Source organism: Chiloscyllium plagiosum, unplaced genomic scaffold, assembly GCF_037043375.1.
Source record: "Chiloscyllium plagiosum isolate Xiang-an unplaced genomic scaffold, Cpla_swu_hap1 HiC_scaffold_36, whole genome shotgun sequence".
Classification (NCBI taxonomy): domain Eukaryota; kingdom Metazoa; phylum Chordata; class Chondrichthyes; order Orectolobiformes; family Hemiscylliidae; genus Chiloscyllium; species Chiloscyllium plagiosum.
In genome coordinates this window covers 2,412,764-2,440,328 of record NW_028270174.1, presented here as the reverse complement: position 1 = coordinate 2,440,328, position 27,565 = coordinate 2,412,764, and the positions used below count along the sequence as shown (strand labels likewise).

Here is a 27,565-nt window from a genome sequence, read left to right as displayed (position 1 = left end):
CAAGCTCTAACACTGTGGCAGTCCCAGTCTATGTTTGGAAAGTTAAAATCCCCCATCATCACGACCCTATTATTCTTACAGATAACTGAGATCTCTTTGCAAATTTGTTTCTCAGTTTCCTGCTGGGGGATCTGTAGTACAATCCAATAAGGTGATCATCCCTTTCCTTTTTCTCAGTTTCACCCAAATAACTTCCCTGGATGTATTCCCAGGAATAACCTCCCCCGGTACAGACGTAATGTTATCCCTAACTCATAAATGCCACTCCCCCTTCTTTCTTACCAAACCCACCCCCGACCCTTTCTATCCTTCCTATAACATCTATACCCTGGAACATTTAGCTGCCAGTGCTGTCCAACTCCGAGCCACATCTCTATAATATCTATGATATCCCAGTCCCATGTTCCCATCCTTGCCCTGAGTTCATCTGCCATACCCTGTTGGGCATCTTGCACTGAAATAAATGCCATTTAATCTATTAGTCATACCTTGTTCTCTACTTTTTGTTCCTGCCTGCCCTATCTGTTTGACTTGCTCTTTTCCTGACTATACCAGTCTTAGACTGATTTCTTTTCTTGGTCCGTTCCCCCACTGTCCCACTAATCTGACCTTCTTATTCTCTCCTCAGAATGTCATCCTTTTCTCTTCCTGTGTCGTTAGTTCCAATGTGTACAACAACCTTGCGCTCCCCTTTGAGAACAATCTTCCCCCTGTCTGAGATATCTTTGATCATTCCAGGGAGGCAACATTTCATTCTGATGTCCCACTATTGGCTGCAGAAACATCTGTCTGTGACTCTGATTGCAATCGATTGCTTGGAACCTGGTGTACCCCTCGTTACATTAGAGCTAGCCCTGCTACTAGAAACCTGGCTATCCGTGCTACATTCCCCTGAGAATCCATCAGTTCCTACATTTTCCAAAACAGAATATTTGTTTGAGATAGAGAGAGAGCAGAAGTTTCCTGTGGCTGTCTGCCTCCCTCTCCTACCTTTCCTGAAGGTAACCCATCTACCTGACTGTATCTTCAGTTTATCTCCCTCCCATCCATCACACCCCCTAACTCCTGTAAATTCCTTATTGCTGCTCCAAACAATCCATGTTTAGATTATTTAGTGTGGAAACAGGCTCTCCGGCCCAACAAGTCCACACCGACCCGCAACCCACCCATACCCCTACATTTACTCCTTCACCTAACACTACGAGCAATTTAGCATAGCCAATTCACCTAACATGCACATCTTTGGACTGTGGGACGAAACCGGAGCACCCGGAGGAAACCCACACAGACACAGGGAGAACGTGCAAACTCCACACAGTCAGTCGCCTGAGTCGGGAATTGAACCCGGGTCTCTGGCGCTGTGAGGCAGCAGTGCTCACCACTGTGCCACCGTGCCGCCCACTGTGATTCGCCAACAAACATACTGCCTGCAAACATAATCATCAGTAACTTGGAAACTCTCCCTAATTGCCCACATCCAACAGGAAGAGCGCATCATTCTGCTAAAAGCCTTTTTACACCTTAACAATCTACAGTGCCAGAAAATAGCTCTGTCTTACTGCTCTAAAAACATGGCTCCAGGTTCACTTAGTAGCTATTGTTTATATTTTTAAAGTTTAATCAAGAGACAAATCTCAATAAAAACTTATAATCAAAAAAGAACTCACTCTATTCACTATTGTAGATTTACAAAAAAAAAGTAAAGTTATACTTTAAAAACAGCTGCTTAACTGCTGTGAACAACCTCAGACAGGTTTTGCCAAGGTCAGCTATGAATCTCGCAGTTTGCTTATTTTTCTGAAACAAACTCCAATGTCCAGAGATACTTGAAACTGGACAGCAAAGACAGCAGCTATGCATATTATTGCTAGGTTTGAATCACGTCGCATATGGTCAAAACCTTTTGTCTTCCGTCTTTTTTTAAAGTGCCATTGTTTTGATTTTTTTTCCCCAAATTTCCAAAACAATGCAACCGTTTATAATGCAGTAATTACTCGTCCTAGAATTTGAGGAAATCAGGTCCAACACTACCAATATGTCAACAAAGGAGCAGCTCTTGCAGCCACAATTTTTTCCCTTCCTCTATCTTGGATTACCCAGATTCCAATGTATGAGCAGTGGACTTAGCTTTGGCACAACTGTTTATTGAGAGGGTATTGTCAGCTGCTACATTGGAAGAAATTCATGCTTTCAACCAGAAAGTGACATGGGATCTATAGTAGACAGCTTTTTACCTAAGCATTACAAAGTGATATTTCCTCAGTATTGTAATGGAGTGTCAACCCAAACTGGCCTATAGACAGCACCTTCCGAATCAGAATGTCACTAGCTGCTCTAAGCTGATGCAAAAAAATGTTTGAGATGTTAAGATATTAAAGTATATGCTAGAATGTTCTGTCAAAATAACAGTCCAGCTCAAAGAGCTTGCTATAATTCACGCACAAATATCAAAGAGCACCCACAAGCACCTACCCTGCAGGGGCATGGTCAATTCAGGAAATCCAAGCATTGCTGTCTAATTTGCCCTACCCTGCCAGTAGCTTTGTAAAAACACCATCTCACTGTTTAGTTCACCTTTGAATGATGTTGAATGATGTAACATTGCTGTACTTGTGATGTAGAAATGAAGTAAAGTCAACAGGGAAAATTAATTCTACAAACCGGTTGAAATACCTTGTTAATGATAGATGTTGCTTATTTTTGATTTGATTTATTATGGTCATAAGTCAGATTCATTATTGTCAGTGAAAAGCAGATTATACCATACAAAATGCACAAGGGTAATAGAACAATGTGAAGAATGTAATATTACAGCTGCAGAAAAGGTGCACAAAGAGCTAGCTCAACATTAAATTTAAAATTTGAGAGGTCCATTTAGAAGCCTAATAAGAGAGAGGAAGAAGCTCTTCTTGAATCTGTTGGTAGATATATTTTTGCTTTTGTATCTTCAGCCTAATAGAAAAGGGTGAAAGAGAGGATAACCAAGGTAGGAAGGGGCTTGGCTGCTCTCCCGAGACAGCGGGAAGTGTAGATGGAGTCAATGAATGGAAGGTTGGCTTGCAAGATGGACTGTACTGTGTTCACAACTTTTTGTTGTTTCTTATGATCCTGACCAGAGCAGTTCTCATACCAAGCTGTGATGCATCTGGATAGAATACTTTCTATAGTGCATCTATAAAAATTGGTAAGAGTCTTGAGAGACATGCTGAATTTCCTTAGCCTCCTGAGGAAGTAGAGGTGTTGTTGTGTTCTCTTGTTCATCGCATCAATGTGATCTTCCAGTTGGAACAAACCTGATGTTTATATAGCAAAAAAAAGGGACAATTAGAAGTTTGGAACCTCATTCCTCCTAATTTTGTCTGTTGCTGAATTTAAATTCCCAAATAGATATGAGGTGACCGAAAACTTGAACAAAAGTGCAGGTGTGACAGCAACGTTTTACTGGGAAAGGTAGAGAAGCAGTGAAATTGAGGGAAGGAATTCCAGAGCTTGGGATGTAGGAGACTGAAGGCATGGTTGACCATTGAGGATCAGTTAAGATTGGAGATGCATGCGAGATCAGAATTGGAGAAGTGATATTTAAAATCAGTCAGAAGTGTAAAATTAGGGAACATGCAGCTTATCATAGATTTTGTTTTTTATTAACCATCTTTGGGAGACAGTTGTGCCTGCATTTGATCCATTCATTTGAATTGGGTTAAGCAGTTATACTTTGAAGGTTCAGCAAAAGTAGTCTTTTGCTGTTAGAAAAGCTGACTTCCTGCAATCATTTCTTAACGTCTGGTTTTGTTATGACAGGAATGTTGCTACAAATCTTAAATACAACTTTCAGATTGGCTATTCTGGCAAACTTAACTCACTTAAAGGTTTTTTCGGGAACATATTACAACATTAAGTGAGGAATTGCTGTATTTAATTAAAACATAGTATCTGCAGAATGGCATTGTCCCTCCTGTTAGATTATCCTGAAAAATGATTTTTTTAAATTCAAAGATGTGACTTCAACTCTATTTAAAAGTTTAATTCAGTCTGCACTGACAATTGATACTGTCCTCTCTAGTTGGCAACCAATCTTCTTTCGCTATTACGTTTGCAGAAGATTGATGCTGGAGCTAGTAAATGTGTAGATTTATTGCTAATTTTTAATATATATTAGCTAGAAAAAAATCTTAAAAGGCAAACCAGGTTAAAACGTAACGCGGCATATTGAGAAAAGGAACATTTCTCCGATTTAATCCATCCCACATTGCTCTACAGAAAATTTAAGTCCAGTTTTTAACTTTTTGAAGTCAACATATTTTAATTTAGGAAACATGCAAGTAATTTCTGCACAGCAAAATTCCAAAAGCAACAATATGATAATGATCAAATAATCTGTTTTATGTAATGTTAATGAGGAATTAAATTTTGACCCAATTCAAATAAATTAATCAAACACACGGAGAGGCTTCCCCTGTTCTTCCTATAAATTCTGGTCATGTGACCCACATCCATCTGGGAGGGCAGATATAATGTTGGGTTTAATCACATTTGAAAGATGGTACCTCCCAGGTTGCAGCAGTCAGTCAGTACTGACCTTCCAAAAGTACTGTGCTCCCTCAGTACTGACCGTCCAAAGTGCAGCACTCCCTCAGCACTCACTCTCTGAGAGTGTGGCACTCCCTCAGTTTTGACCCTCTGACAATGTGACTCTCCCCCAGTACTGATCCTCCGATAGTATGGTGCTCCCCCCAGTAGTAATCCTCTGACAGTGTGGCACACTCTCTGCTCTGATCCACTGACAGTGTAGCATTAACCCTACTGCGAATCCTCTTGCAAGGATGCCTGCCTTGAAGAAGTTTTCCTCCTCTCTCTACAAGAATCTCAGGGAGTCCCACCCCCACCCTCCTCTCACTTATCTCTCCACGCTTCAGGCTCTCTGCCTTTATTCCTGATGAAGGGCTTTTGCCCGAAACGTCGTTTTACTGCTCCTCAGATGCTGCCTGAACTGCTGTGCTCTTCCAGCACCACTAATCCAGAAGCATTCCCTCAGCACTGACCCAAAAACATTGCAATACTCCCTCAGTACTGACCTTCTGACACTTACACTTACTTCTGTACTGTCTCTGAAACAGTGCAGCACTCTCTCAGTACTGACCCTATGACAATGTGGTGGACACTGTTTCAAATATCCAGAATCTGCAGAATTTTGCTTTTATTAATATTTTGTCTTCATTTTTTACAGTTAAACTTGCACTAGGGTCAAAGAACAGGGTATATAACTAAGAAATGAGTGCAAGATCTAGGCTAACAGAAGTACTGAAAGAGTGCCGCACTTTTGGAGGGTCAGTACCAAGGGAGTACTGCAATGTCAACCAGCCAGTAGTGAAGGAACTCTATACTGGGTCGGAGGGGTCTCACTGAGGAGTGCTGCATTGTAGTGAGGACTGTACTGAGTCAGTGTTTCGGTGTCAGAGGGTCAGTATTGAGGGAGTGCCGCACTGTTGGAGCTTCAGTACTGAGGGAGTGCTGCACTGTCGGAGGGTGAGCACTGAGGGAGTGCTGCACTGTCGGAGCTTCAGTATGAAGAGTGACTCATTGTCAGAGCTTCAGTGCTGGAGGATTATGGCACTGGAGAAGAGTCAGTACTGAGGGAGTGCAATAATGTTGGAAAGTCAGAATGGAAGTAATACTGTAGTTGGTGGGTTAATACTGAGGGAGCACTGCCCTGTTAGACAGTTAGTACTGAGGGAACGCTGCACTGTTGAAGATTCAAGATGCTGCTGTAGTATTCAGGATGCTGCCTTTTCAGTGTCAGAATCTTCAACCCTTGCACATTGATAGAAAATAATCCACAGCAATATTTGAAGACAAGCAAGGGAGTTCATTAACAAAAACAATTGCTGAAGAAACTTAGCAGATCTGGAAGCATCTGCAAAGAAAAAGCAAAATTAATGTTTTGAGTCCATTGGCCCGAAACGTTGACTCTGCTTTGTCTCCACAGATGCTGTTAGACCTGCTGAGTTTCTCCAGTAAGTCCTGTTTTTATTTCAGTATCCGCAATTTTTTGCTTCTTTGGTGGAGGACTCTGTGCTGTGTTCTGGCTAGTATTTATTCTCAACCAAAATCATTTAAACACATTAACTGGTCATCATCACACTCCTGTTTGTATCTGTATCCCCTAGAATTTAGACTCCGCATCTAGGGAATTCATCCATCCTGCACCTTGTTATGGAAAGAATGTTATTGATAAAACAGCGAAAGATAATTGGGCCTGATATACTACCCTGCTGAACTCCTGCAGTTATAATCTTGGAGCTGAGATTATTGACCCACAAAAACCATAACTGCATTCCTTTATGCCAGGTAGACTCCAACCAGTTGAGAATTTCCTCCAATTCTTAGATTTGGTAGTGTTTCTTGAGGCCACATTTGGTCAAATGTGGCCTAGATGTCAAGGGCCATCACATTTACCTCCCCTCTGGAATTCAGCTCATTTGCCCTTGTTTGGACCAAGGCTGTAATGAGGTCAGGAGTTGGGTGACTCTAGAGGAAATCATACTTGGCGTTATTGATTAGGTCATTGCAAGTTCTGCTTGATGGCCCTGTCATTTATGCCTTCCATCCATTTTGCTTATGATTTAGAGTAGACTGATGGGATAGTAATTGGCTGGATTAGACTTGCCTTGCTTTTTATAGACAATTTACACAGAGAAGGAAAAGCAGCAGCCTAACTTGCTGGTGTGCTTGACAGTGGACCTAATAAAGGAAAGATAGATGTTTCAGAAACAAAAGATCATTCATTCCGAGATCCTGAAAAGTAATTCTCACATTGAGCATTCATTTTAAACCACAATGTTCATTGCTTGGTTCATTTGGAAAGTAGCTGCTCACTTGAGCCTTTCTGTAAGCCCACTTTCCAAACATTACATTACAGCTTTACTGGGCATTTCAGAACTGTCCTTTGGAAAACTGTAAGTTTCAGAGTGTTGTTTCTGAGCTGTTGTATACCCATTGTAAATCTGACTCCAACTTTCCATTCTAAAGTGCCAAAGTTGTTTCACCAGCTTGTGATGAGTTCTGTAATGGAAACTTGGATTGTAACTGATGCAATGCAAAGACTCAATTACCAGAGTGAGTGATTTGTGGGAAAATCCAGATCAGAGCTGCTCAAGTTTGCAATGTGTCACTCCTTATGAAAAGCCTAAAGTTTTTCTTTTGAGCCACTTCAGTGTTAGGTTAACTAATGAAACTTGCACATATTTCCACAGCGTTGGAGACAAATACCTGGATGAGTCAGCTAAGTAGTCAAGGGAAGACAGAGATAGGAGGATGTTATTCAGTCCCTAAAGCATGTTTTGTTATTTAATTAGATCATGCATGATTTGCATCTTAATTCCACCCATTCAGCCTAGTTCCAAAAGCTTTAAGATGCTTGCCAAACAATGACCTATCAATTTCAGATTTCAAAATTTCAGCTGATTTCCCCCCCCCCCTCAGCATTTTTGATGAAGTGAGTTCTATATTTTCACTCCCTTTTAATGATGTATTGTTTCCTGATCTCATTCTAGAACAGATTATCTCTATCTCTAACTAAACATTTTTTTAAAAACTTGCTTCCCTGGCCACTGGCAATGTCCAATGAAATATGTTTTGAAGTTTGGTCACTGTTGTAATATGGGAAACACTGCTGCAAACCTTCAGTGAGTAGGGTCCCACAAACTGCAATGTGATAAGATCAGATATCTGTTTTTAGTGATTTGGTTGAATGATAACTATTGAGTAGGGCTCTTTAGAGAAATCTCTCTTTCCTCTTCGAAATAATATCATTGGATCATTCACACCCATCAGAGAGGGCAAGCAGGACCTCCCCTCAAAAATATAGTATTTCTGACAGTGCAGCATTCCCTCAGTCCTCCACTAGAGTGTCAGTTTGGATTGTGCGCTGGAACTTGAATCCAGACACTCCTGAGTTAGAGGGTTTTCTAAAGAAACATGGTTGCCATTGTTTAAAGGTTAGTCCTGTAAAGAACAATAAGAAAATAAATCTTATACACAAAAATATTTTGTGGCATTTCCAGTTGTAGACTGGTTAGGGTCACCACTGGAACATTGTGTCCATTTCTGGGCACACCACTTTAGGAAGAAAGTCAACACCTTGGAGAAGGTGCTGCACTGTTAGAGATGCTGTATTTAAAACTAGATATTGATATACTTTTCCTTCTACCCTGTCAGGTGCAGATACAATGTAATAAATTGTAGGGCATTATCTGAAAGATGGTCTAATCAGTACCAATCGCTGTTTATGGGAGCTTGCTGTGTGCAGATCAACTGCCATATTTCTTACAGTAGTGTTAACACTTCAGAAGTACTTCCTGGGCTGAAAGCACTTTGGGATGTCCTGTGACTGTGGGAAGTGCTTTAGAAATTCAGTTCTCTCTGTTTACAGCAGTTCCTGTTTTACAGATCTCCCTGCTGGCCCAGTGACAATGAACCTTTATTGTGGAGGAGTAAGAATAGCCCAGGCTGAAGTTTTGTACTACACTCCAATGGAAGAAATTGAACGATTGCTAATAAGAACAGCTGATCCAATGGAATTCATTTGTCAGGTATGAAAAATACTGCCAATCAAAAGATGCTCCAAGAGGAAAATTGCACATATGTTCTTAAGTTGGTCCAATCTGAGGAAATTGGAACATTTTCCTCAGATTGGACCAACTTATGAACATATGAATTAAAAGCATGAGGTAGGCCACTCAGCCCCTCGATCCTGCTTTGAGTCAGATTGCGGCTGTTCCTTTTGATTATTCACATTATGGGCGGCATGGTGGCACAGTGGTTAGCACTGCTGCCTCATAGCGCCAGAGACTCGGGTTCAATTCCTGCCTCAGGCAAGTGTCTGTGAGGAGTTTGCACATTCTCCCAGTGTCTGTGTGGGTTTCCTCCAGGTGCTCCGGTTTCCTCCCACTGTCCAAAATATGTGCAGGTTAGGTGAATTGGTTATGCTAAATTGCCTGTAGTGTTAGGTGAAGGGGTAAATATAGGGTGAGTTGCTCTTCGGAGGGTTGGTGTGGACTTGTTGGGCCAAAAGACCTGTTTCCACACTGTAAGTAATCTAATCTAATCATTCTCCCGATGCTCAATAACCTTTCAGCTCGCTCCCTTTAAAATATCCAAGGATTCTGCTTCCATTGTCACATGAGAAAGAGTGTTCCAAAGACACAACCAACTGAGGAAAAAAATACTCCATACCTCTGTCTTAACTTGGCCACTTATTTTTAAACAGTGACTTCTAGTTCTAGAATCTTTCATGATACCATCTCTCCACATCCTACATATTTCAATCAAGTCATTTCTTACTCTTCTAAACTCCACTGGATACAAGCCCAGCCTGTTCAACCTTTCTTTATAAGAACATGCACCCGGTCTAGCTATGAGTCTATTAAATATTCCCTGAACTGTATCCAATGCATTTTCATTCTTCATTAAATAAAGAAACCAATTTTGTACAGTATACTCCAGATGTGGTCTAACCAAAATTGGCTCAATATAGTGAAAAACTTTCTCACTAGAAGAAACACCAAATGTAAATAAGTTTCTGGGACCAGATGCAAATTTCCAACTAGACACCCTGGAGGAGATGCAGAGAAAACTTGTTAAAATTGGGGAAAGGGATTTTATTTACATAGTGAGACTGAAGAAACTAGGATTGCTGTCATAGTCACACTGCACAGAAACAGACACTTCAGTCCAACCAGTCCATGCCAAACATAATCCCAAACTAAACTAGTCCCACCTGACAGCTCCTGGCACATATTCATCCAAAACTTTCCTATTCATGTACTTATCCAATTGTCTTTTAAACATTGTAATTGTACCCACATGCACCACTTCCTCAGTAAGTTCATTCCAATCGCGAACCACCCTGTGTAAAAAAAGTTTGCCTCCATGTCTTTTTTAAATCTCTCTCTTGTCACTTTAAAAATGTACCCCCTTAAAATCCTCCAAACAATATCATTCCTATAACTGGTTGACCAGACTGGACACAGTGTTCCAGAAGAGGTCTCACCAATGTCTTGTTTAACCTCAATGTGACTTACCTATACTCAAAGGACTGAACAATGAAAGCAAGCATGCCAAATGCCATTTTAACCACCCTGTCTAAAAGTGAGGCAAACATCAAAGAATTATGTATCTGAACCCCTAGGTCTCTCAGTTCTGCAACACTAGCTGAAGCCCTACCATTATTTTTTATAAGCCCTACCTTTGTTTGTTGTGCCAAAATGCAATACCTTGCATTTATCCAGATTGAACTCCATCTGCCATTTTTCAGCCCATTGACCCATTTGATCAAGATTTCTTTGTCATCTTCGATATGCCTTTGGTATTCATGTCCAAATCATTTATATAAATGACGAACAAAAGCGGACCTAGAACTGATCCTTGCAGAACACCGCTGGTCACAGGCCTCCAGTCTGAAAAACAACCCTCCACCACCACTCTCTACCTCCTGCTATTAAGCCAATTATGTATCCAATTTGCAAGCTCAACCTGAATCCCATGTGACCTACCTTAACTTATTAGTCTGCTGTGCAGAACCTTGTCTAAGGGTTTACTAAAGTCCAAGTAAACAGTGTCTACTGCTTTGCCCCGTCAATCTTTTGGTAACTTCCTCAAAAAACTCAATCAAGTTGATGAGATGTGATTTTCCCTATAGAAAGTTCAGTAACGAGTTCTAAAAATAGAAACAGGAATTTCAGGCCTGCTTCAACACTCAGTATGATCACGGCTAATCATTCGTATTCCCTGCCTGGTCCCCATGTTCTTGATTCATTTCGAGTCCAAAACTCTAACTGTCTCAGAATAGAATAATTTCAAAAAATTAGTATCCACAGATATTTAGATTAGAGACTTCCAAAGATTCACCACTTCTGAGTGAATAAATTTCTTCTCATCTCAGCTCTACATAGCCAACTTCTTATTCTGAGACTGAAGCCAGGATTGTTGATTCTTCAGCCAGAGTGGAAATCCCTCTCAGCATCGACCCTCTCAAACCCTCTGAGACTTTTATATATTTCATTGAGATTGCCTCTGATTCTTTCAGAGGCAGTTGTAGCACCTTTCAAAATCAGTACAAAGGGGTATGATTTAGTTGCCATTACAGAAGCATGATTGCAGGATGGTGATGACTGCAAATTAAATATCCAAGGGTATCAGGTAATTAGGAAGGATAGGCAGGAAGGTAAGGGAGGTGGGGTCGCACTCTTAATTAAGGATGAGAATCCTTAATTAGAATCTAAGCAGCAAAATGTTGAATCCATTTGGGTAGAGATCAGGAATAGTAAGGGGAAGAAGTCACTGGTGGAAGTAATCTATAGACCATCCCATAATAATGCTAAAGTGGCACAGACAATCAATCAAGAAATATCTGACACATGTAACGGCTGTAGTCATGAGGGACTTTAACATGCACGTTGATTGGCCGAATCCAGTCGGTAGGGGCAGTCTTGAAGTGGAGTTCATAGAACTCATCTGTAATAACTTTCTTGAACAGCTTGTTACCGAACCTACAAGGAAGCATGCAATCTTAGATCTGGTCTTGTGTAATAAGACAGGTAAAATTAATGATCTCCTAGTTAAGGATCCTCTTGGAAAGAGTGATCATAGTATGATTGAATTTCGGATACAAATGGAGGGTGAAATGCTATCGTCTAAAACCAGGGTGTTGTGCTTAAATAAGGGAGACTATAATGGGATGAGGAAGGAGTTGGCTAGATTAGACTGGGAACAGAAGTTATATTGTTGAACAGTTGAGATACAGTGGTGGACTTTCAAAGAGATTTTTCACAGTGCTCAAGAAAAGTATATTCCAGTCAAAAACAAGAATAGCAAAGGTAGGAAGAGCCAGCCTTGGATAACCAAGAAAATAAAGGAAGGCATCCAGTTAAAAACTCAGGCTTACAAGGTAGCCAAGAGTATTGGGAAACAGGAAAATTAATAAAACTTTAAAAAGCAACAAAGAACCACGAAGCAAGCAATAAAGAAAGAAATGAAAGATTATGAATGCAAGCTAGCACAGAATATAAAAACCGGTTGGAAAAGTTTTTATAAATATATAAAATGGAAAAGGGTGGCTAAAGTGGATGTAGGCCCCTTGCAGGATGAGAAGGGGGAATTAATGTTGGGTAATGCTGAAATGGCTGAGGCCTTGAATAACTACTTTGAGTCAGTGGAAGATATGTCTAACATGCCAAAGAATGATGTTAAGGATATGATGGGAGATGAGGACCTCAATTCAATTGTTATCACTAAAGGGGTAGTGTTGAGGAAACTTGAGGGTTTAAGGGTAGATAAGTCCCCTGGTCCTAATGGAATGCATCCCAGGGTGCTGAAAGAAATGGTGGAAGTTGTAGTAGATGCGTTAGTGGTAATTCGCCAAAATACACTGGACTCCAGACAGGTCCCAGCGGACTGGAAGACAGCGAATGTCGCGCCACTGTTTAAATAGGGGTGTAGGCAAAAGGCAGGTAACTATAGGCCAGTTCACTTAACATCTGTAGTCGGAAAAATGCTGGAGGCTATCATTAAAGAAGCAATAGTGTGACTCCTAGATGGAATGGGTTCCATCAGAAAGTTGCAGCATGGATTCAGGAAGGGAAGGTTGTGTTTGATAAACTTCTTGAAGCTCTTTTGAGGATGTGGCAAGTGCTATGGATGGAGGGGAACGTGTGGATGTTATATATTTGGATTTTCAGAAGGTGTTTGATAGGGTGCCACATAATAGACTCCTCCATAAGGTAAAAATACATGGAGTTGTGGGAAATGTACTAGAATGGATAGAGGACTGGTTAACCAGTAGAAAGCAGAGAATTGGGATAAATGGGTGTTTCTCTGGTTGGAGATCAATGGTGATCAGGATGCCGTAAGAGTCAGTGTTGAGCCTGCAACTGTTCATGATATATACAAATGACTTGGAAGAGGAGACAAAGTATAATGTGTCCAAGTTTGCTGATGACACTAAATTGAATGGAAAGGCAAACTGTGCAGAGGATTTGGAGGGTCTGCAGAGAGATTTAGATAGCTTAAGTGACTGGGCAAAGGTCTGGAGGATGGAGTACAATGTTGATAAATGTGAGGTTATCCACTTTGGAAATAAAAATAGTAGGTCAGGGTATTATTTAAATAATGAAAGATTGAAGCATGCTGTTGTAAGAGGGACTTAGAAATGCTTGTACATGAATCGCTAAAAGTTGATTTGCAGGTGCAACAGGTAATCAGGAAGGCAAACAGAAGGCTTTCATTGCTAGAGGGATTGAATTTAGGAGCAAGGAGGTTCTGCTGCAATTGGACAAGGTGTTGGTGAGGCAACACCTGGAGTATTGTGCACAGTTCTGGTCTCCTTACTTGAGGAACGATATACTGGCTTTGGAGGTGGTAAGAGGAGGTTCACCAGGTTGATTCCGGAGATGAGGGACTTACCCTGTGAGCACAGGTTGAGTCACTTGGGACTGTATTTGCTAGAATTTAGAAGAATGAGAGGGGATCTTTATAGAAACCTATGAAATTATGAGAGATAGATAAGATAGAGATAGGCAAGGTATTTCTGGTGGGTCATACTAGGACTAGGGGACATGGCCTCAAGATTAGGGAGAGTAGATTTAGGACAAAGATGAGGAGGAACTGATTTTCCCAGAGAGTAGTGAGTCTATGGAATTCTCTGCCTAAGGAAGCAGTACAGGCAGCTTCATTAAATATATTCAAGGCACAGTTGGATGGGTTTTTGCTTGGTAGGTGAATTAAGGGTTATGGGGATAACGCAGGTAGGAGTTGAGACAATGGATAGATCAACCATGATTGTAATGAATGGCGGAGAAGGCTTGACGGGCCAAATAGCCTACTCCTGCTTCTATTACTATTAACTTAAGCTAAGGGAAGGTGACTAAAGCAGTATTCTTACTTGGGATGTTCAACTTTGAGTTTTGATTAAGTAACGAGAAGCTGTTTCCATTAGTGGAATCATGGTAACTAGAAGGCACTAATTCAAGTTAATTGACCAAAAATATAGGAAGATGAGAATTGTTTTTTATGCAATGAATTGTTATAATCTGGAATGTTCTGCCTGAAAGGACAGTGGAAGCAGATTCAATAATAATTTTCAAAGCAGAATAGGATAAATGCTTTAAAAAGAAAAAGAAATGCAAGGCTATTGATAATGATTAGGGGGAGTGGATTGTTTGTATTGATCTTATATTGAGTTATCCATGGTGTCCTGGCCAATATTTATGTTTCAATCAGACCTGCAAAAGCATGTTATCTGATTATAACCACATTGCAGTTGTTGAGAGCTTGCTGTGTGCAAATTAGCTGCTGTGTTCCCTATGAAAGTGACCATTCTTCAAAAACATATTTCAACACAACAACTGAATATCTCAGATGCGGGAAATCTTAAATGAAATCAGCACCTTCATCAGTATGGTCATCAACCTAAAACATTAACTCTGTTTCCTGCCTGACCTGCTATGTGCTTCCCATATTCATTTTCTTCAAAAAAGGATTTCTTTAAAATATAAAGCACTTGGTGTATCATGAAGTCAAGAAAGGTCTTACAGAAATACAAGTTTTTTTGTAAAAACGCAGGACAGGCAAAATGCTCCCTTGCATCGTAAAATGAACTCAACACAGAAAAATGTACCATCACTGAAAGATAATTTGATACGGAAGTGAAGTTTTAAGGAAGTCTACGCTAATGTAGTTAAATGTAGTACAGAAAGAAACAATGAATCGTTTTGTTTGTGGTGTTATTCTGTTTAGGTGGTATTATCTATATGCATATGTGGTGATAGAACAAATATGTAGAGTGAAGGGACCGAGATTGCAAATAATTGATTGAGTTGTTTTTTCATTGGATACTTTATATTTTAGACTCACTATTTCTAGCTCAGCTGAGGTGCAGCATCAGTGTATTTTCAAACAGAGCTACATTGTTCATGGGACTTTTTTCCCGTGTTTGGTTATGTGAGTCTGTTTTATACTGATGCTCATTGTGCTTAGTAATTTAAGCCAATGTGTGGATTTGAGTCTAGTGGCAAATATGTCCAATGTCTATCACAGTGAGAAATTAAGCTGAGAGATAGTTGAATCTACTGTATGTAAATTTCATAGTATTGTATATGAAAGAGTGATTTTATCCCTTCATTCCTCCTTAAGACCAGACAAGACTTGGTTTCTTTGTGCAAACATTTATTCATGCAGACATGGGAGGTGTGCACAACAAAGGTGACACACCGATCAAACTTGATAACAAAAATAATGGTCTTATAGTATTTCTAAAGATAACATGTTTCAAATCAAAAGGTTTCAGATTTACTCATCCATATTTGTTAACATAGTCTACATTCTAGGTTAGAAGACATGACTATATTATCCAATCATATTCAAACCTGCACATGTGATTATGTAATCCAATCATAATGTATTCACTTCTTGTAAGTACTATTTGTGATTAATAAAAAACCGATCCTGTCCTTTTTCTCCTTTTCAGTTTAGCGCAGAAGGAGCCAGTTGGCGTTTGAAGAAGTTATCTCATTGGTTCCACTCCACCTTGCATAATAGCCTTATATATATTCTTCTTTTCAAATGTTTACACAATTCCCTAACATGACTTATGAACATCCTTTAAGTGAGACCACTATTGTAATGTACATAACAAGATCCCCCAAACAGCAATGAAATCGTGACAATTATATTTTTCTACAATCTTAATTCAGGGAGAAATATTGGCCCCAAGACGCTGGGAGAAAACATACATATGTTACATACATATACACAATATCTAGAGGACTGGAGTATAAGGGAGTAGACTTTATGCTGCAGTTACATACAACCCTGGCTAGAACCCACTTGAAGTGATATAAGCAAATCTGGGCAGTACACCCAAGGAAGGAGATATCCTCCTAGGAGGGAGTACAACGTGGCTTTACAAGAATGATCCCTGGACTGCAAGGGTTAAGTTATGATGTGAGACTAGACAAATTAGGCCTGTTTCTCTTGAATTTAGAAGGTTAAGGTATGATCTGATCAAAGTCTTCAACATATTAACTGGAAAAGACAGAGTAGATGAAGAGAAACTATTTCTACTGGTTGCAGATTCTAGAACTAGGGGCATAGTCTAAAAATTAGGGCCAAACCATTCAGAATCAAGCAGAGTCCTAGAGTCATACAGCACAGAAACAGACCCTTCAGTCCAATTCATCCATGTTGACCAAGTTTCCCAAACTAAACTCGTCCCACTTGCCTGCATTTGGCCCATATCCCTCTAAACCTTTCCCATTCAAGTACCTACCCAAATGTCTTAAGTGTTGTAATTGTACCGCAACTACCACTTCCTCTGGCAATTTATTTCACATATGAACCATTTTCTGTGTTAAAAAAAGCTACCCCTTAGGTCCATAGACAATAGGTGCAGGAATAGGCCATTCGGGCCTTTGAGCCAGCACCACCATTCATTATGATCATGGCTGATCATCCATAATCAGTATCCTATTCCTGCCTTGTCCCCACAACCCTTGATTCCACTATCTTTAAGAGCTCTATTCATTTTTTTCTTGAAATTATCCATAGACCTGGCCTCCACTGCCTTCTGGGGCAGAGCATTCCATATATCCACCACTCTCTGGGTGAAGGAGTGTCTCCTCAACTCTATTATAAATGGCCTACTCCTTATTTTTGAACTGTATCCTCTGGTTCTGGACTCACCCATCAGCAGAAACGTGCTTCCTGCCTCCAGAGTATCCAATCCTTCAATAATCTTATACGTCTCAATCAGATCCCCTTTCATCCTTCTAAACTCAAGCGTATACAAGCCCAGGTGCTCCAATCTTTCAACATATGATAGTCCCACCACTCCAGGGATTGACCTCGTGAACCTACACTGCACTCTCTCAATTGCCAGAATGTCCTTCCTCAAATTTGAAGACCAAAACTGCACACAATACTTCAGCTGCTGTCTCACCAGGGCACTGTACAGCTGCAGAAGAACCTTTTTTGCTCCTATACTCAATTCCTCTTGTTATGAAGGCCAGCATGCCATTAGCTTTCTTCACTGTCTGCTGTACCTGCGTGCTTGCTTTCATTGACTGATGTACAAGAACACCCTTTTATATCTTCCTTTTCTCACCTTAAAAATGTGCCCCCTAGTTTTGAACTGCCCCACCCTAAGGAAAAGACCTTTGCTATTCACCGTTTCTGTGTCCCTCACAATTTTATAAACCTCTATAAGGTCACCTCTCAACCTCCTACTCTCCAATGAAAAAGTCTCAGCCTATCCAGCCTCTCCCTTTAATTCAAACCCACCAGTCCTGGCAACATACTGGCAAATCTTTTCTGAACCCCATTCAATTTAATAATATCGTTCCTATGGCAGGGCAACCAGACCTGCACTCAGTACTGCAAAAGCGGTCTCACCAACGTCCTGCACAACTTAGGTATAAAGTCCCAACTCTGAAACTCAGTGGTCTGAGCAATGAAGGCAAGTTTGCTAAACACTTTCTCCACACAGTGTGACAGATGTTTGTAATTCTCTTACACAAACAGCAGTTGATGCTAGATGAGTTATTAGTTTTAAATCTGAAGTAGGTAAATTTTTGTTTAGCAGGAGTATTAAGGGATATGGGCTAAAGACAGGTGTATGACGTTATACCACAGATCAACCATGATTTCATTGAATGGTGGAACAGACTCAAGGGGCTGAATGGCCTACTTCAGTTACTATGCAGGGGAAGCATAGTTCCCTTGCTATGCTTCAAAATTGTACCAAAGAATCTTTTCATATCCACCTGAGAGGACAGCAGTTGGGATTTCATGTCTCATCAGAGTATCATAGTTTTGTAACTTGAATTTGAAAAGTAATTAAAATGGATATGAATCTGTCTTGAAACATTTAGAGAATAAGTAAAAGGTATCACAAAAATGCAGGTTTCTTAAAGAAGTAATTCCTGCATTTTTTAACCAAAATTCAATTTCTTGGTTTTCTTTGAAACTAATAAAAATGTGAAAACAAAAAAAAACTAGGAGAAAGTAGAAAATATTAAGAAAGCATATGGTGTTTTGGCTTTCATTAACAGGGGGATTGAGTTTAAGAGCCATGAGATCTTGTTGCAGCTCTATAAAACTTTGGTTAGACTGCACTTGGCATACTGTATCCAGTTCTGGTCGCCCTATTATAGGAAAGATGTGGATGCTTTGGAGAGGGTTCAGAGGAGGTTTACCAGAATGCTGCCTGGAATGGAGGGCTTATCTTACGAAGAGAGGTTGACTGAGCTCAGACTTTTTTCATTGGGAAAAAAGAAGGAAGAGAGGTCACCTAATTGAGGTGTACAAGATAATGAGGGACATAGATAGAGTTTATAGCCAGAGACTTTTTCCCAGGGCAGAAATTGTTAACACGAGGGGTCATAGTTTTAAGCTGTTTGGTGAAAAGTATACAGGGAATGTCAGAGGCGGGTTCTTTACGCAGAGAGTTGTGAAAGCATGGAAGGCGTTGCCAGCAGCAGTTGTGGAAGCAAGGTCATTGGAGATATTTAAGAGACTGCTGGACATGCATATGGTCACAGAAATTTGAGGGTTCATACATTAGGTTTACCTTACATGAGGATCAGTGGTCGGCACAACATCGTGGGCTGAAGGGCCTATTCTGTGCTGTACTGATCTATGTTCTATTAGCAGAAAGATTCAGCAGGTTTACTCCAGGAAGTCTCTCCCACTGCTGTAAGTTAAAATTATCCTTTCAATATATCTTTATTAACATGAAATTCAGTACTAAGTTAGGCAAATTGAATCAGTTTATCTTAAATCCAATAGTAAAATTTTTATATTCTACTCGATTATCTTGGAGATTAGAGGAAGGAGATTCTGCAACTGTAAAACCTCAAATAGAATATTATCCGTAACACTGACACATACATTAATATATTTTGGTGACGACAGCTTTCAATATTGGCCAGAAGTGATTTTTTTCATAGATTAAATTACTCATGAATTGATGAAGTTAATTAATACAGCACTGAGATGGCTTCACCTTGATGTATGGACATCACACTTTATGTGAATGGCTAACTGAACTAATTTATTTGGCTATTAGGACAATTCCCTTAACCTTTCACACACTAGAATCCCAAAGACAGCAAACTGTCGATATCCTTTTTAACCATGTGTTGACACCCATTTACAGTAATAGATAAACTTGCCAGAAGTAGTTGAAAGATTTCTTGATGACTGTATGAAGTACAGCAGGACTTCTTTGTCAATGAACGTGAACCTTCCTGTCAAGAGGGTTGTGCTTACCAGTCTCTTGTTGACAGTTTCCACCTTCCCACATATTCTGATTTGGAGAGTGCATCATCCGTTAGGAAGAGAAATAACTTGCATTTCTAAAGCAAAATATTTTACATCCATTTAGAGTGTAACTACTGTTGTCATATCGTACACATAATGCATAGCACAGAAATAAACCATTCAGCCCAACTAATCTGTGCAAGTGTTTGTGCTGTACACCATAAGCCATAAGATCATCAGAAATTATGGGCGGCACAGTGGTTAGCATTGTTGCCTCACTGCACCAGAGACCCGGGTTCAATTCCCGCCTCAGGCGACTAATTGTATGGAGTTTGCACATTCTCCCCGTGTCTGCGTGGGTTTCCTCCGGGTGCTCCGGTTTCCTCCCACAATCCAAAAATGTGCAGGTTAGGTGAATTGGCCATGCTAAATTGCCCGTAGTTTTAGGTGAAGGGATGAAATGTAAGGGAATGGGTCTGGGTTGGTTGCGCTTCGGCAGGTCAGTGTGGACTTGTTGGGCCGAAGGGCCTGTTTCCACACTGTAAGTAATCTAAAACACGAACATGCTTTCTTTTCTTTTGTAAATTTGTCTCCTTTTTTCCAATATGTTGCTCATTTTTTGGCTTTATCTTTTAGCATAATGCAAAGTGTGGCGCTTAGGCGGTTAGCGCAGGATTCCCATTTCCTGGCTTGTCGTAGCGTCTCTCGCCCGTAGGTGTTCAAAGTTTGTGAGAAGATTTGTAGCTCGGGTGCTCGTTGCTGTGGTTCTGTTCGCCGAGCTGGAAGTTTTTGTTGCAAACGTTTCGTCCCCTGTCTAAGTGACATCCTCAGTGCTTGGGAGCCTCCTGTGGGCTTCACAGGAGGCTCCCAAGCACTGAGGATGTCACCTAGACAGGGGACGAAACGTTTGCAGCAAAATCTTCCAGCTCGGCGAACAGAACCATAGCATAATGCAAAGTCTCATTGGTACAAATTCTCTGTGATGTCTCCTTTAGTTTTCAAATCATGGAGTGGAAAAGTTAGAGTCAATCTGACTCAGTAATTCAACATTACAGACCATAGTTTTAAATCTACCTTTTTTTTTCTTTACAGGAGCTCTTTTAACAGCTCTGAAACTTCACTTAATGTCATCTTCACATTTCTGGTTTCATGTTTAGCCACAGACTAAAGTAAAAGCAAGTTACAGCAAAGGTAGAGGTCACGTGACTGAGGTGTGCCAGCCATTGCACTATGCAACAGTTGTATTTCTTCAAACATCCCTTCCCTGATTCTCCTTCTCTATCCATGGAGATCATACTAAAGCCTCTCCCATTATCATCGCTACACTGCACTTTCTGCATTAAAACATGACACACAATGTTACATTTGACTTGATCTGCCTGAGAAGGGAAATGTTTCTTGATTGGGCATGAGTTAAGAATCTTACGGGGCCAAGATGGCGGCGATCCAGCAAGTCTGAGTCTATAGTGCTCCTCCCAAGACTTGGGCAAAGTGGGTCACCCGCCTCCACCACACTCACCAAATCATTCAAAATAGTTTTTACTTAATGTAATTAGTTGCTCAGTACTGAATTTAAACAATTTAATCTCCAGTAAAAATGACTAAAGGGAAGGGAGCCCGGAGTTCTCAGTGGGTAGGAACCCCTACCCCACCCTCTCCAGCTGCAGCAGAGGCATCCGCAGCCGCCCTGGGGGACTTACCCAAGGTGGCAAGCCTTGTGGAAATAATCTCTAAACTCGATGCGAAGATCGACACCTTCATCGAAGAGTCCGGGAGCCGATGGGACTCACTCTCGGCCACGCTACAAAAGTACGACCGAGACATCAAGGAAATTGAGCGCCGAGTCAGAGGGGCGGAGCTAAAGGCCGTGACCTCCGAGACTACAGCAGAATTGGCCGTGGATCGGGTCCGGACTCTCGAACAGCGAGTCCGGATCTTAGAACAGTGGCGTCCACAGCTTTTAAATCTGGAGGCTGGATCAGGCCAGGTAAGGGTGGAATGGGCCTACCGGGTTGCAATATGCGGCCCGGCTCAAACCAGCGCCCCCGCCCGGTCCTGTTCCAGCTGCAGAGCTAAAGGAGAGGCAGATGCTCTTAGAAGCTTCCAGAAATCTTGGGAAAGATCCTCAAACCATGATTTATAAAGGATCCAAGATTATGTTATTCCAGAACTTTTCCCCAGCTCTGGTCCGAAAGAGGAAGGTGTTTGATGAAGCGAAGAAGTGTTTAAGGGACTTAAACATTCAGTACTCCTTACGCTACGTTTTAACCATGAAGTGTCCGTGTATAACTTCAGATCGCCAGAAAAGGCCAAGGAATATTTGGACTCTCTTAGATAAATTGTAAGAGTTAATTGATGTTGTTTTGCTCTCCCCCCACTCTGGTTTACACCCCCCTTTCTCTTTATCTTAATCCCTTTTTTCAACCTTACTGTTTAATATTATCTTCAGGGGGTGGGGAGAGGGATTTATTTATTTGTTCTCTACTTAGCGATTTTCTCCCTTTGTTTATATATATAGGCCGGGGGGTCTAGTTAATGTTGGTGGGGGGAGGTGGTTATGTTATCCTATTTTGTTTCTGTCTTTAGGAGCGGGTTTGTTTTCCCCTGTTATTTTGTATTATTATATTTAATTATTACTTGTTGAGGCTGTAATTTTATAGTTATGTATGTTTATACATGGTATTAACATTACCAAATATATCCAGGTGTTGGTGTTGGCGTGGGATGGGGGTGTGGGGGAGGGGGTAGGGTGCTCACTGTTAACTCTAGCTCTGTAGTATATTTGAATTTTCTTCATCCTATCGAGGGGCACCTGGGTCAAGGGTGGGGCACTGGTTGGGAGAGGATATGATGGACTTTTGGAAAGGAAGTGATACCCCCTGGGAACAAGGGGGAAAATCTCCATTTAAATACGTTTTATATTTTTTTATTTAGAAATAGTTTTTTATTATATTGATGAGAGTGTATTAAAGAGCCTTTATTTTTGTGAATTTTATATACTATATGCTTAGAATGTTCTGGATAGGGTTTCCCCTCCCGAGGGGTCTTGGACTTGCCCGGACGATTATGGTTGATCAGTCAGTTAAATGGTGCACCTGGAATGTCAAGGGAAGTAATTCACCAGTCAAAAGGAAGAAAATATTATCAAACCTCAAGAAAGAAAGGGTTGATATAGCTCTCCTACAGGAGACACACTTATTGGATAAAGAACACTTGAAATTACAACAGGGTGGATTTGATCAGGCCCTTTTCTTTTCTTTCAGCTCAAAAAACAGGGGAGTTGTTATTCTTATTCGGAAAAATTTCCCTTTCAAAATCCTAAATCAGATAAAAGACAAATCTGGATGATATATTCTGATTAAAGCCCTTATAAATGGAGAGGAATATGGGATCTTAAGTTTGTATTGCCCCCGGCATATCCTTTTAAATTTATAACGGAAGCCTTCTCAAAATTGATGGCTCTCGGTGCTCGTCATACAATTATAGGGGAGATTTTAATTGTATTATGGATCCAGAAATAGATAGGATTCCCAAGAGTACTGCAGGAGTATCTCCCAGATCCAGGCAATTGGTGGATTTGAATAAAGAATTAGGACTAGTAGATGTATGGAGATGCCTTCATCCACAGGGCAGAGATTTTTCTTTTTACTTCAATCCACATAAATGTCATACCAGAATTGATATGTTTTTTGCCCCCTTGATTTTTAAAAATTCCATATCATCCTGTAAAATAGGCAGTATAGCAATTTCTGACCATGCTGCTGTATATATGGAAATCAAGGCGAGGAACAATGAGACATCCCCCCGGCATTGGCGTATGGACCCCTTCCTGATGAAAGATAGTAAATTTGTAAAGTACTTCTCTCAAGAATTTAAAACTTTTTTAGAAATTAATTCAAGTACAGCTAGCAACCCATCAATGATATGGGAGACCATCAAAGCTTACATGCGAGGTTTGAGCATCTCATACTCAGCAACCCAGAAAAAACTAAAGGGCGAACAACAGCGTCTGCTCGAAGTTCGCTTATAAGTGGCTGAAACAGCATACGCTGACAGACCTTCTATTATCAAATTACATAGGATTACGGCCCTTAGGACAGCTCTGAACACCACGCTTACCCAAACGGCTAAGAGGGAAATATTATTTGCAAAACAAAGGTTATATGAATTTGGCGATAAACCTGGTAGATACTTAGCATTTCTCGCAAAGAAAAAGAAGGCCCCTCAAACTATCATGGCTATCAAGGAAAGTACAGGTATTCTGATTCATGATCATAAAAGGATTAACGCAATCTTTAGAAAATTTTATTCTGATTTATATAAATGGCAGGATTGCAAAGACAGGACTAGGAGGATGCAGTCATTTTTTAAAAACCTAACTCAGGAACAGGTATTGGTCTTGAATGTTCCCCTAACAATCCAAGAAATACTTGAAGCAATCAGGCAACTTCAGAGCAGTAAGGCACCTGGCCCAGATGGCTTTCAAGCTGAATTCTATAAAGAATTTACAGGAATATTGGCTGGTCCACTTATGGACATGTAAAACTCTTCATACAGTCAGGGCTGTCTCCTGCCTTCGCTGAAAGAAGCGAATATCTCTCTTATCCTCAAAAAAGGAAAGGACCCAGAAGATTGTGCATCATACAGACCAATATCCTTGCTAAATGCAGATTTTAAAATCCTCTCTAAAACGTTAGCATTGAGGCTAGAAAGGGTATTGCCACATATCATAAAGGTGGATCAGACGGGGTTTATTAAGGGCCGTAGATCATCCAATAATGTTAGAAGAGTTTTGAATGTGATCCAAGCCTGCCAACAGGGAAAAATACCAGAAGTAGTAGTCTCATTAGACGCGGAAAAGGCATTCGACAGAGTTAAATGGTCATATTTGTTTTACACATTGGAAAGGTGTTTACCAAATGGGTCTCAACACTGTATAGTGATCCCAAAGCAGTTGTGATTACCAATGGATTAGACTCGGATAGCTTCAGTGTGGATAGGGGCTGCCGTCAGGGATGTCCCCTCTCGCCATTGCTATTTACGCTAATAATTGAGCCACGAGCAGAAGCAATACGGGATGATCCTAATATAACAGCCCTGAGGATTGGTACAGGTAAACATAAAATTACCATTTATGCAGATGATATTCTTCTATTTCTCAGTAATCCCCTGATGTCCGTGCCTCGCTTAATCCAAGTTATTAATACATTTAGTGTATTTTCAGGCTATAAAATTAATTTCTCAAAATCGGAGGCTATGCCAATGGGTGGCCTTGCTATGATACCCCACTTTGTGGACGGATCCCACTTTCCCTTTCGGTGGTCCCTGGAGGGTTTCTTATACTTAGGCATTTTTATTACCCCAGTATTTGGTCAGTTATACAAGGCTAACTTTGTGCATTTACTGGAAAGGATAAGGCAGAACCTCCAGCGATGGGGAGACCTTCCAATTTCCTGGCTAGGTACAATAGCACTAATTAAAATAAATGTCCTGCCCGTCTCCTATACCCAATGAGAATGATTCTGGTGATGCTGTCGAGGCTGGCACTATGTAAATTATATGGCTGGTGGGTTCCTTTATCTAGAATCATAGACAGCCCCTCATTAAGCTGAAGAAGCTACAGCTTCCACAGGCAAGGGGAGGATTGGCTTTCCCAGATTTTAGGACATATCAGTTAAGTTCTCTATTAAGCTACATAGCTGATTGGGTCTTGTCTGACCCGCAATCAATCTGGCTGGACATCGAGGCCTCTCAAGTAAAATGCCCACTTACTAACCTCTTATTTTCAGACAAGAGGAAAATCATCACGGATCACTGTAAAAACCCTATAATACTAAACACAATTAAAGCTTGGGATATAATGCAGCAAAATGGGGGCAACTCACATAAAATATCCCCCTATGCTTCGATAGTGGAAGCATGGGGATTTCAACCGGGGTTTACAGATGCCACTTTCAAACTCTGGAGATCTGGGGTATCTCATGTTTAGGGGATCTGTTTAAAGAAGGGGTCCTGATGTCTTTTGAACTGCTGCATCAGAAATTTGGATTACCTAATGGAGACCTCTTTCGATACTTCCAAATTCGAGATTACAAACAGAAGAAGACTACGTTATTAGATAGTCTTTATAAATCAGATAGAGAATGTAGAGTGCTATGGCCAATGGGGGTATCTTCCGTCAGCACTATTTATCATTTATTACATGATGAAGTATTGGGAGATATGGACAATCTGCTTAAAACATGGGATCAGGATTTGGGACTGGAAATCTCTATAGAAGCGTGGAATGACATTTGGGAAAACGCCAGAAGAATCACCATCTGCAACAGAACTCAGGCCATTCAGTTGAAGATACTTCATAGGGCCCATATAGCACCGGATCGATTGGCAAAATTTAAGGGAGGAGCATCTCAATTTGTCCCAAATGTAAAATAGAGGTGGACACTCTTGTACATTGCCTATGGGCCTGTCATAAGATCCATAGACATTGGACTAAAGTAGCAAGTGCTCTGACAGAAATCTTAGGAATGGAAATTAGAGTGGACCCTGTATCTCTCCTTTTGGGCTTTTCGAACTTACCCTCCCTGGATATGCACAGGAAGAGATTATTTTCTATTCTCTTTCTGTGCAAGGAAAAATACTTTGGTAAACTGGGTGGCTGAAGGGCCCCCTGGACTTTCGAATTGGCACAGATTAATCATGGACTGTATTCCCCTTGACTTCCTTACAAATATGGTGCACCAAAAGACCGCATTATTCCATAAAATATGGCAGCCCTTCTTGAGTTACACAACTACAGATTTTTCGGCCATCCTAACAAGGGCTTTTATTTAATTGAGATGACGAACCTGGCTGGTCCAGGGCCCCTTGGGAGAGGAATCCCGCACGAATACGGGTTTTGTTACGATTTGATGTTAATACATTCCGAGCATGTATCTCACTACCCAATTTCTGTGTTATCCGTCGGTTTTTATTCTTCTCTTCTTTGAATAATGTAAGAGATTTAATTATACACTCTGGTTAGTTGTAGGTTAGATTAGTAGTTAGTTGAGTTTTGTTTTTTTTCTCTCTGTTTTTTTTGTTTGATAAATTTGGTTATTATTTATTTAAGATTTAATTGTATATCAATGTTTATACTTGGGTTTTTTTATTTGTAAACTTGTAAAAATATGTTAAATTTTCAATAAAAATATCTATATAAAATAAAGAATGTTACAGAATCATAGAACTTGCATTTATTTCAAAAGCGCCTGTCACAACCTCCAGATCTCTCAAAGAATTTTATAACCAATGGCGTTTTATGAAGTATTATCATTGTGAGAAAAGGAAACAAAGCAGTCAAATTTGTAAATAGCAAGATCTCACAAGTAGCAAAGATATAAGTAATCATTGGGTTTTTAATCCACCCAAGAGAGCATCCTGCACCCTGGTTTAATGCCTCATCCTAAGGATAGCACCTCTGACAGAGCAGTGCTCCCTCAAGATTGCACCAGAATATCAGCCTAGACTTTGGAGCAAAGTCTTAGAAGTTGGGGTTTGAACCTACAGCATTCCAAATCCAAGGTGAGCATGACATCCACTGAGCTATGGCCAATTAGGTCCTCTCACAAAGGCCTGTGTACTGCCTGTTAAAGTGAATGGATGGGATATTGCTATCTTTAAGATTGCAATTGTTTGGCCAGTTATATTCCTTGTTATTGACGCTATTCCGAGAAACTTTCTCATTGCATAAGCTGAGATTGTATCCCCTCAAGTAAAGCGGGTTCTAATTTAATTGATAGTTTTAAAATGATTAAACAATTTAATAGGAACAACAGAGCAAAGCTGTTTCCTTTCATGTGGGAGTCCAGAGCAAGGTAACTAAATCTTAAAATTAAATCCAGGCCATACGGTGTAATGTCAGGAAGCACTTCACTCAAAGAGGAGTGGAAATGTAGAGGTTTGTCCCCAAGATGGTATTGAGGCTGGGTGTCAATTGGAATTTTCAAAGCTTGAGTCTGATTGATTTTGTCGGTTATGATCCTGCCTGAAAAATTAGCTAATTAGGAATGAAACAGTGTTAAGGGTTATGCATGAAGTTAAAATGAATGGAGCAACACATCAAGGGACTGGATGATCTGCTTATAGAGTTATACAGCACATTAGCAGACCCTTCAGTCCAACTCGCCCATGCCGACCAGATATCCTAAACTGACCTAGTCCCATTTGCCAGCATTTGGCCCATATCCCTCTAAGCCCTTCCTATTCATGTGCC

The 27,565-nt window shown here is 40.5% G+C and overlaps 1 protein-coding gene across 3 annotated transcripts in view; it reads left to right on the top strand.

Annotated features, from left to right (window-relative positions):
• Positions 1 to 27,565, top strand: part of LOC122539545 (B-cell scaffold protein with ankyrin repeats-like) — a 305,708-nt gene that overhangs the window by 62,236 nt on the left and 215,907 nt on the right. For all 3 annotated transcript variants that reach the window (XM_087979861.1, XM_043674515.2, XM_087979862.1), the window contains one exon: positions 8,446 to 8,588. In XM_087979861.1, the coding sequence (XP_087835987.1) occupies positions 8,446 to 8,588 (143 nt within the window). The remainder of the gene's footprint in view (positions 1 to 8,445; positions 8,589 to 27,565) is intronic.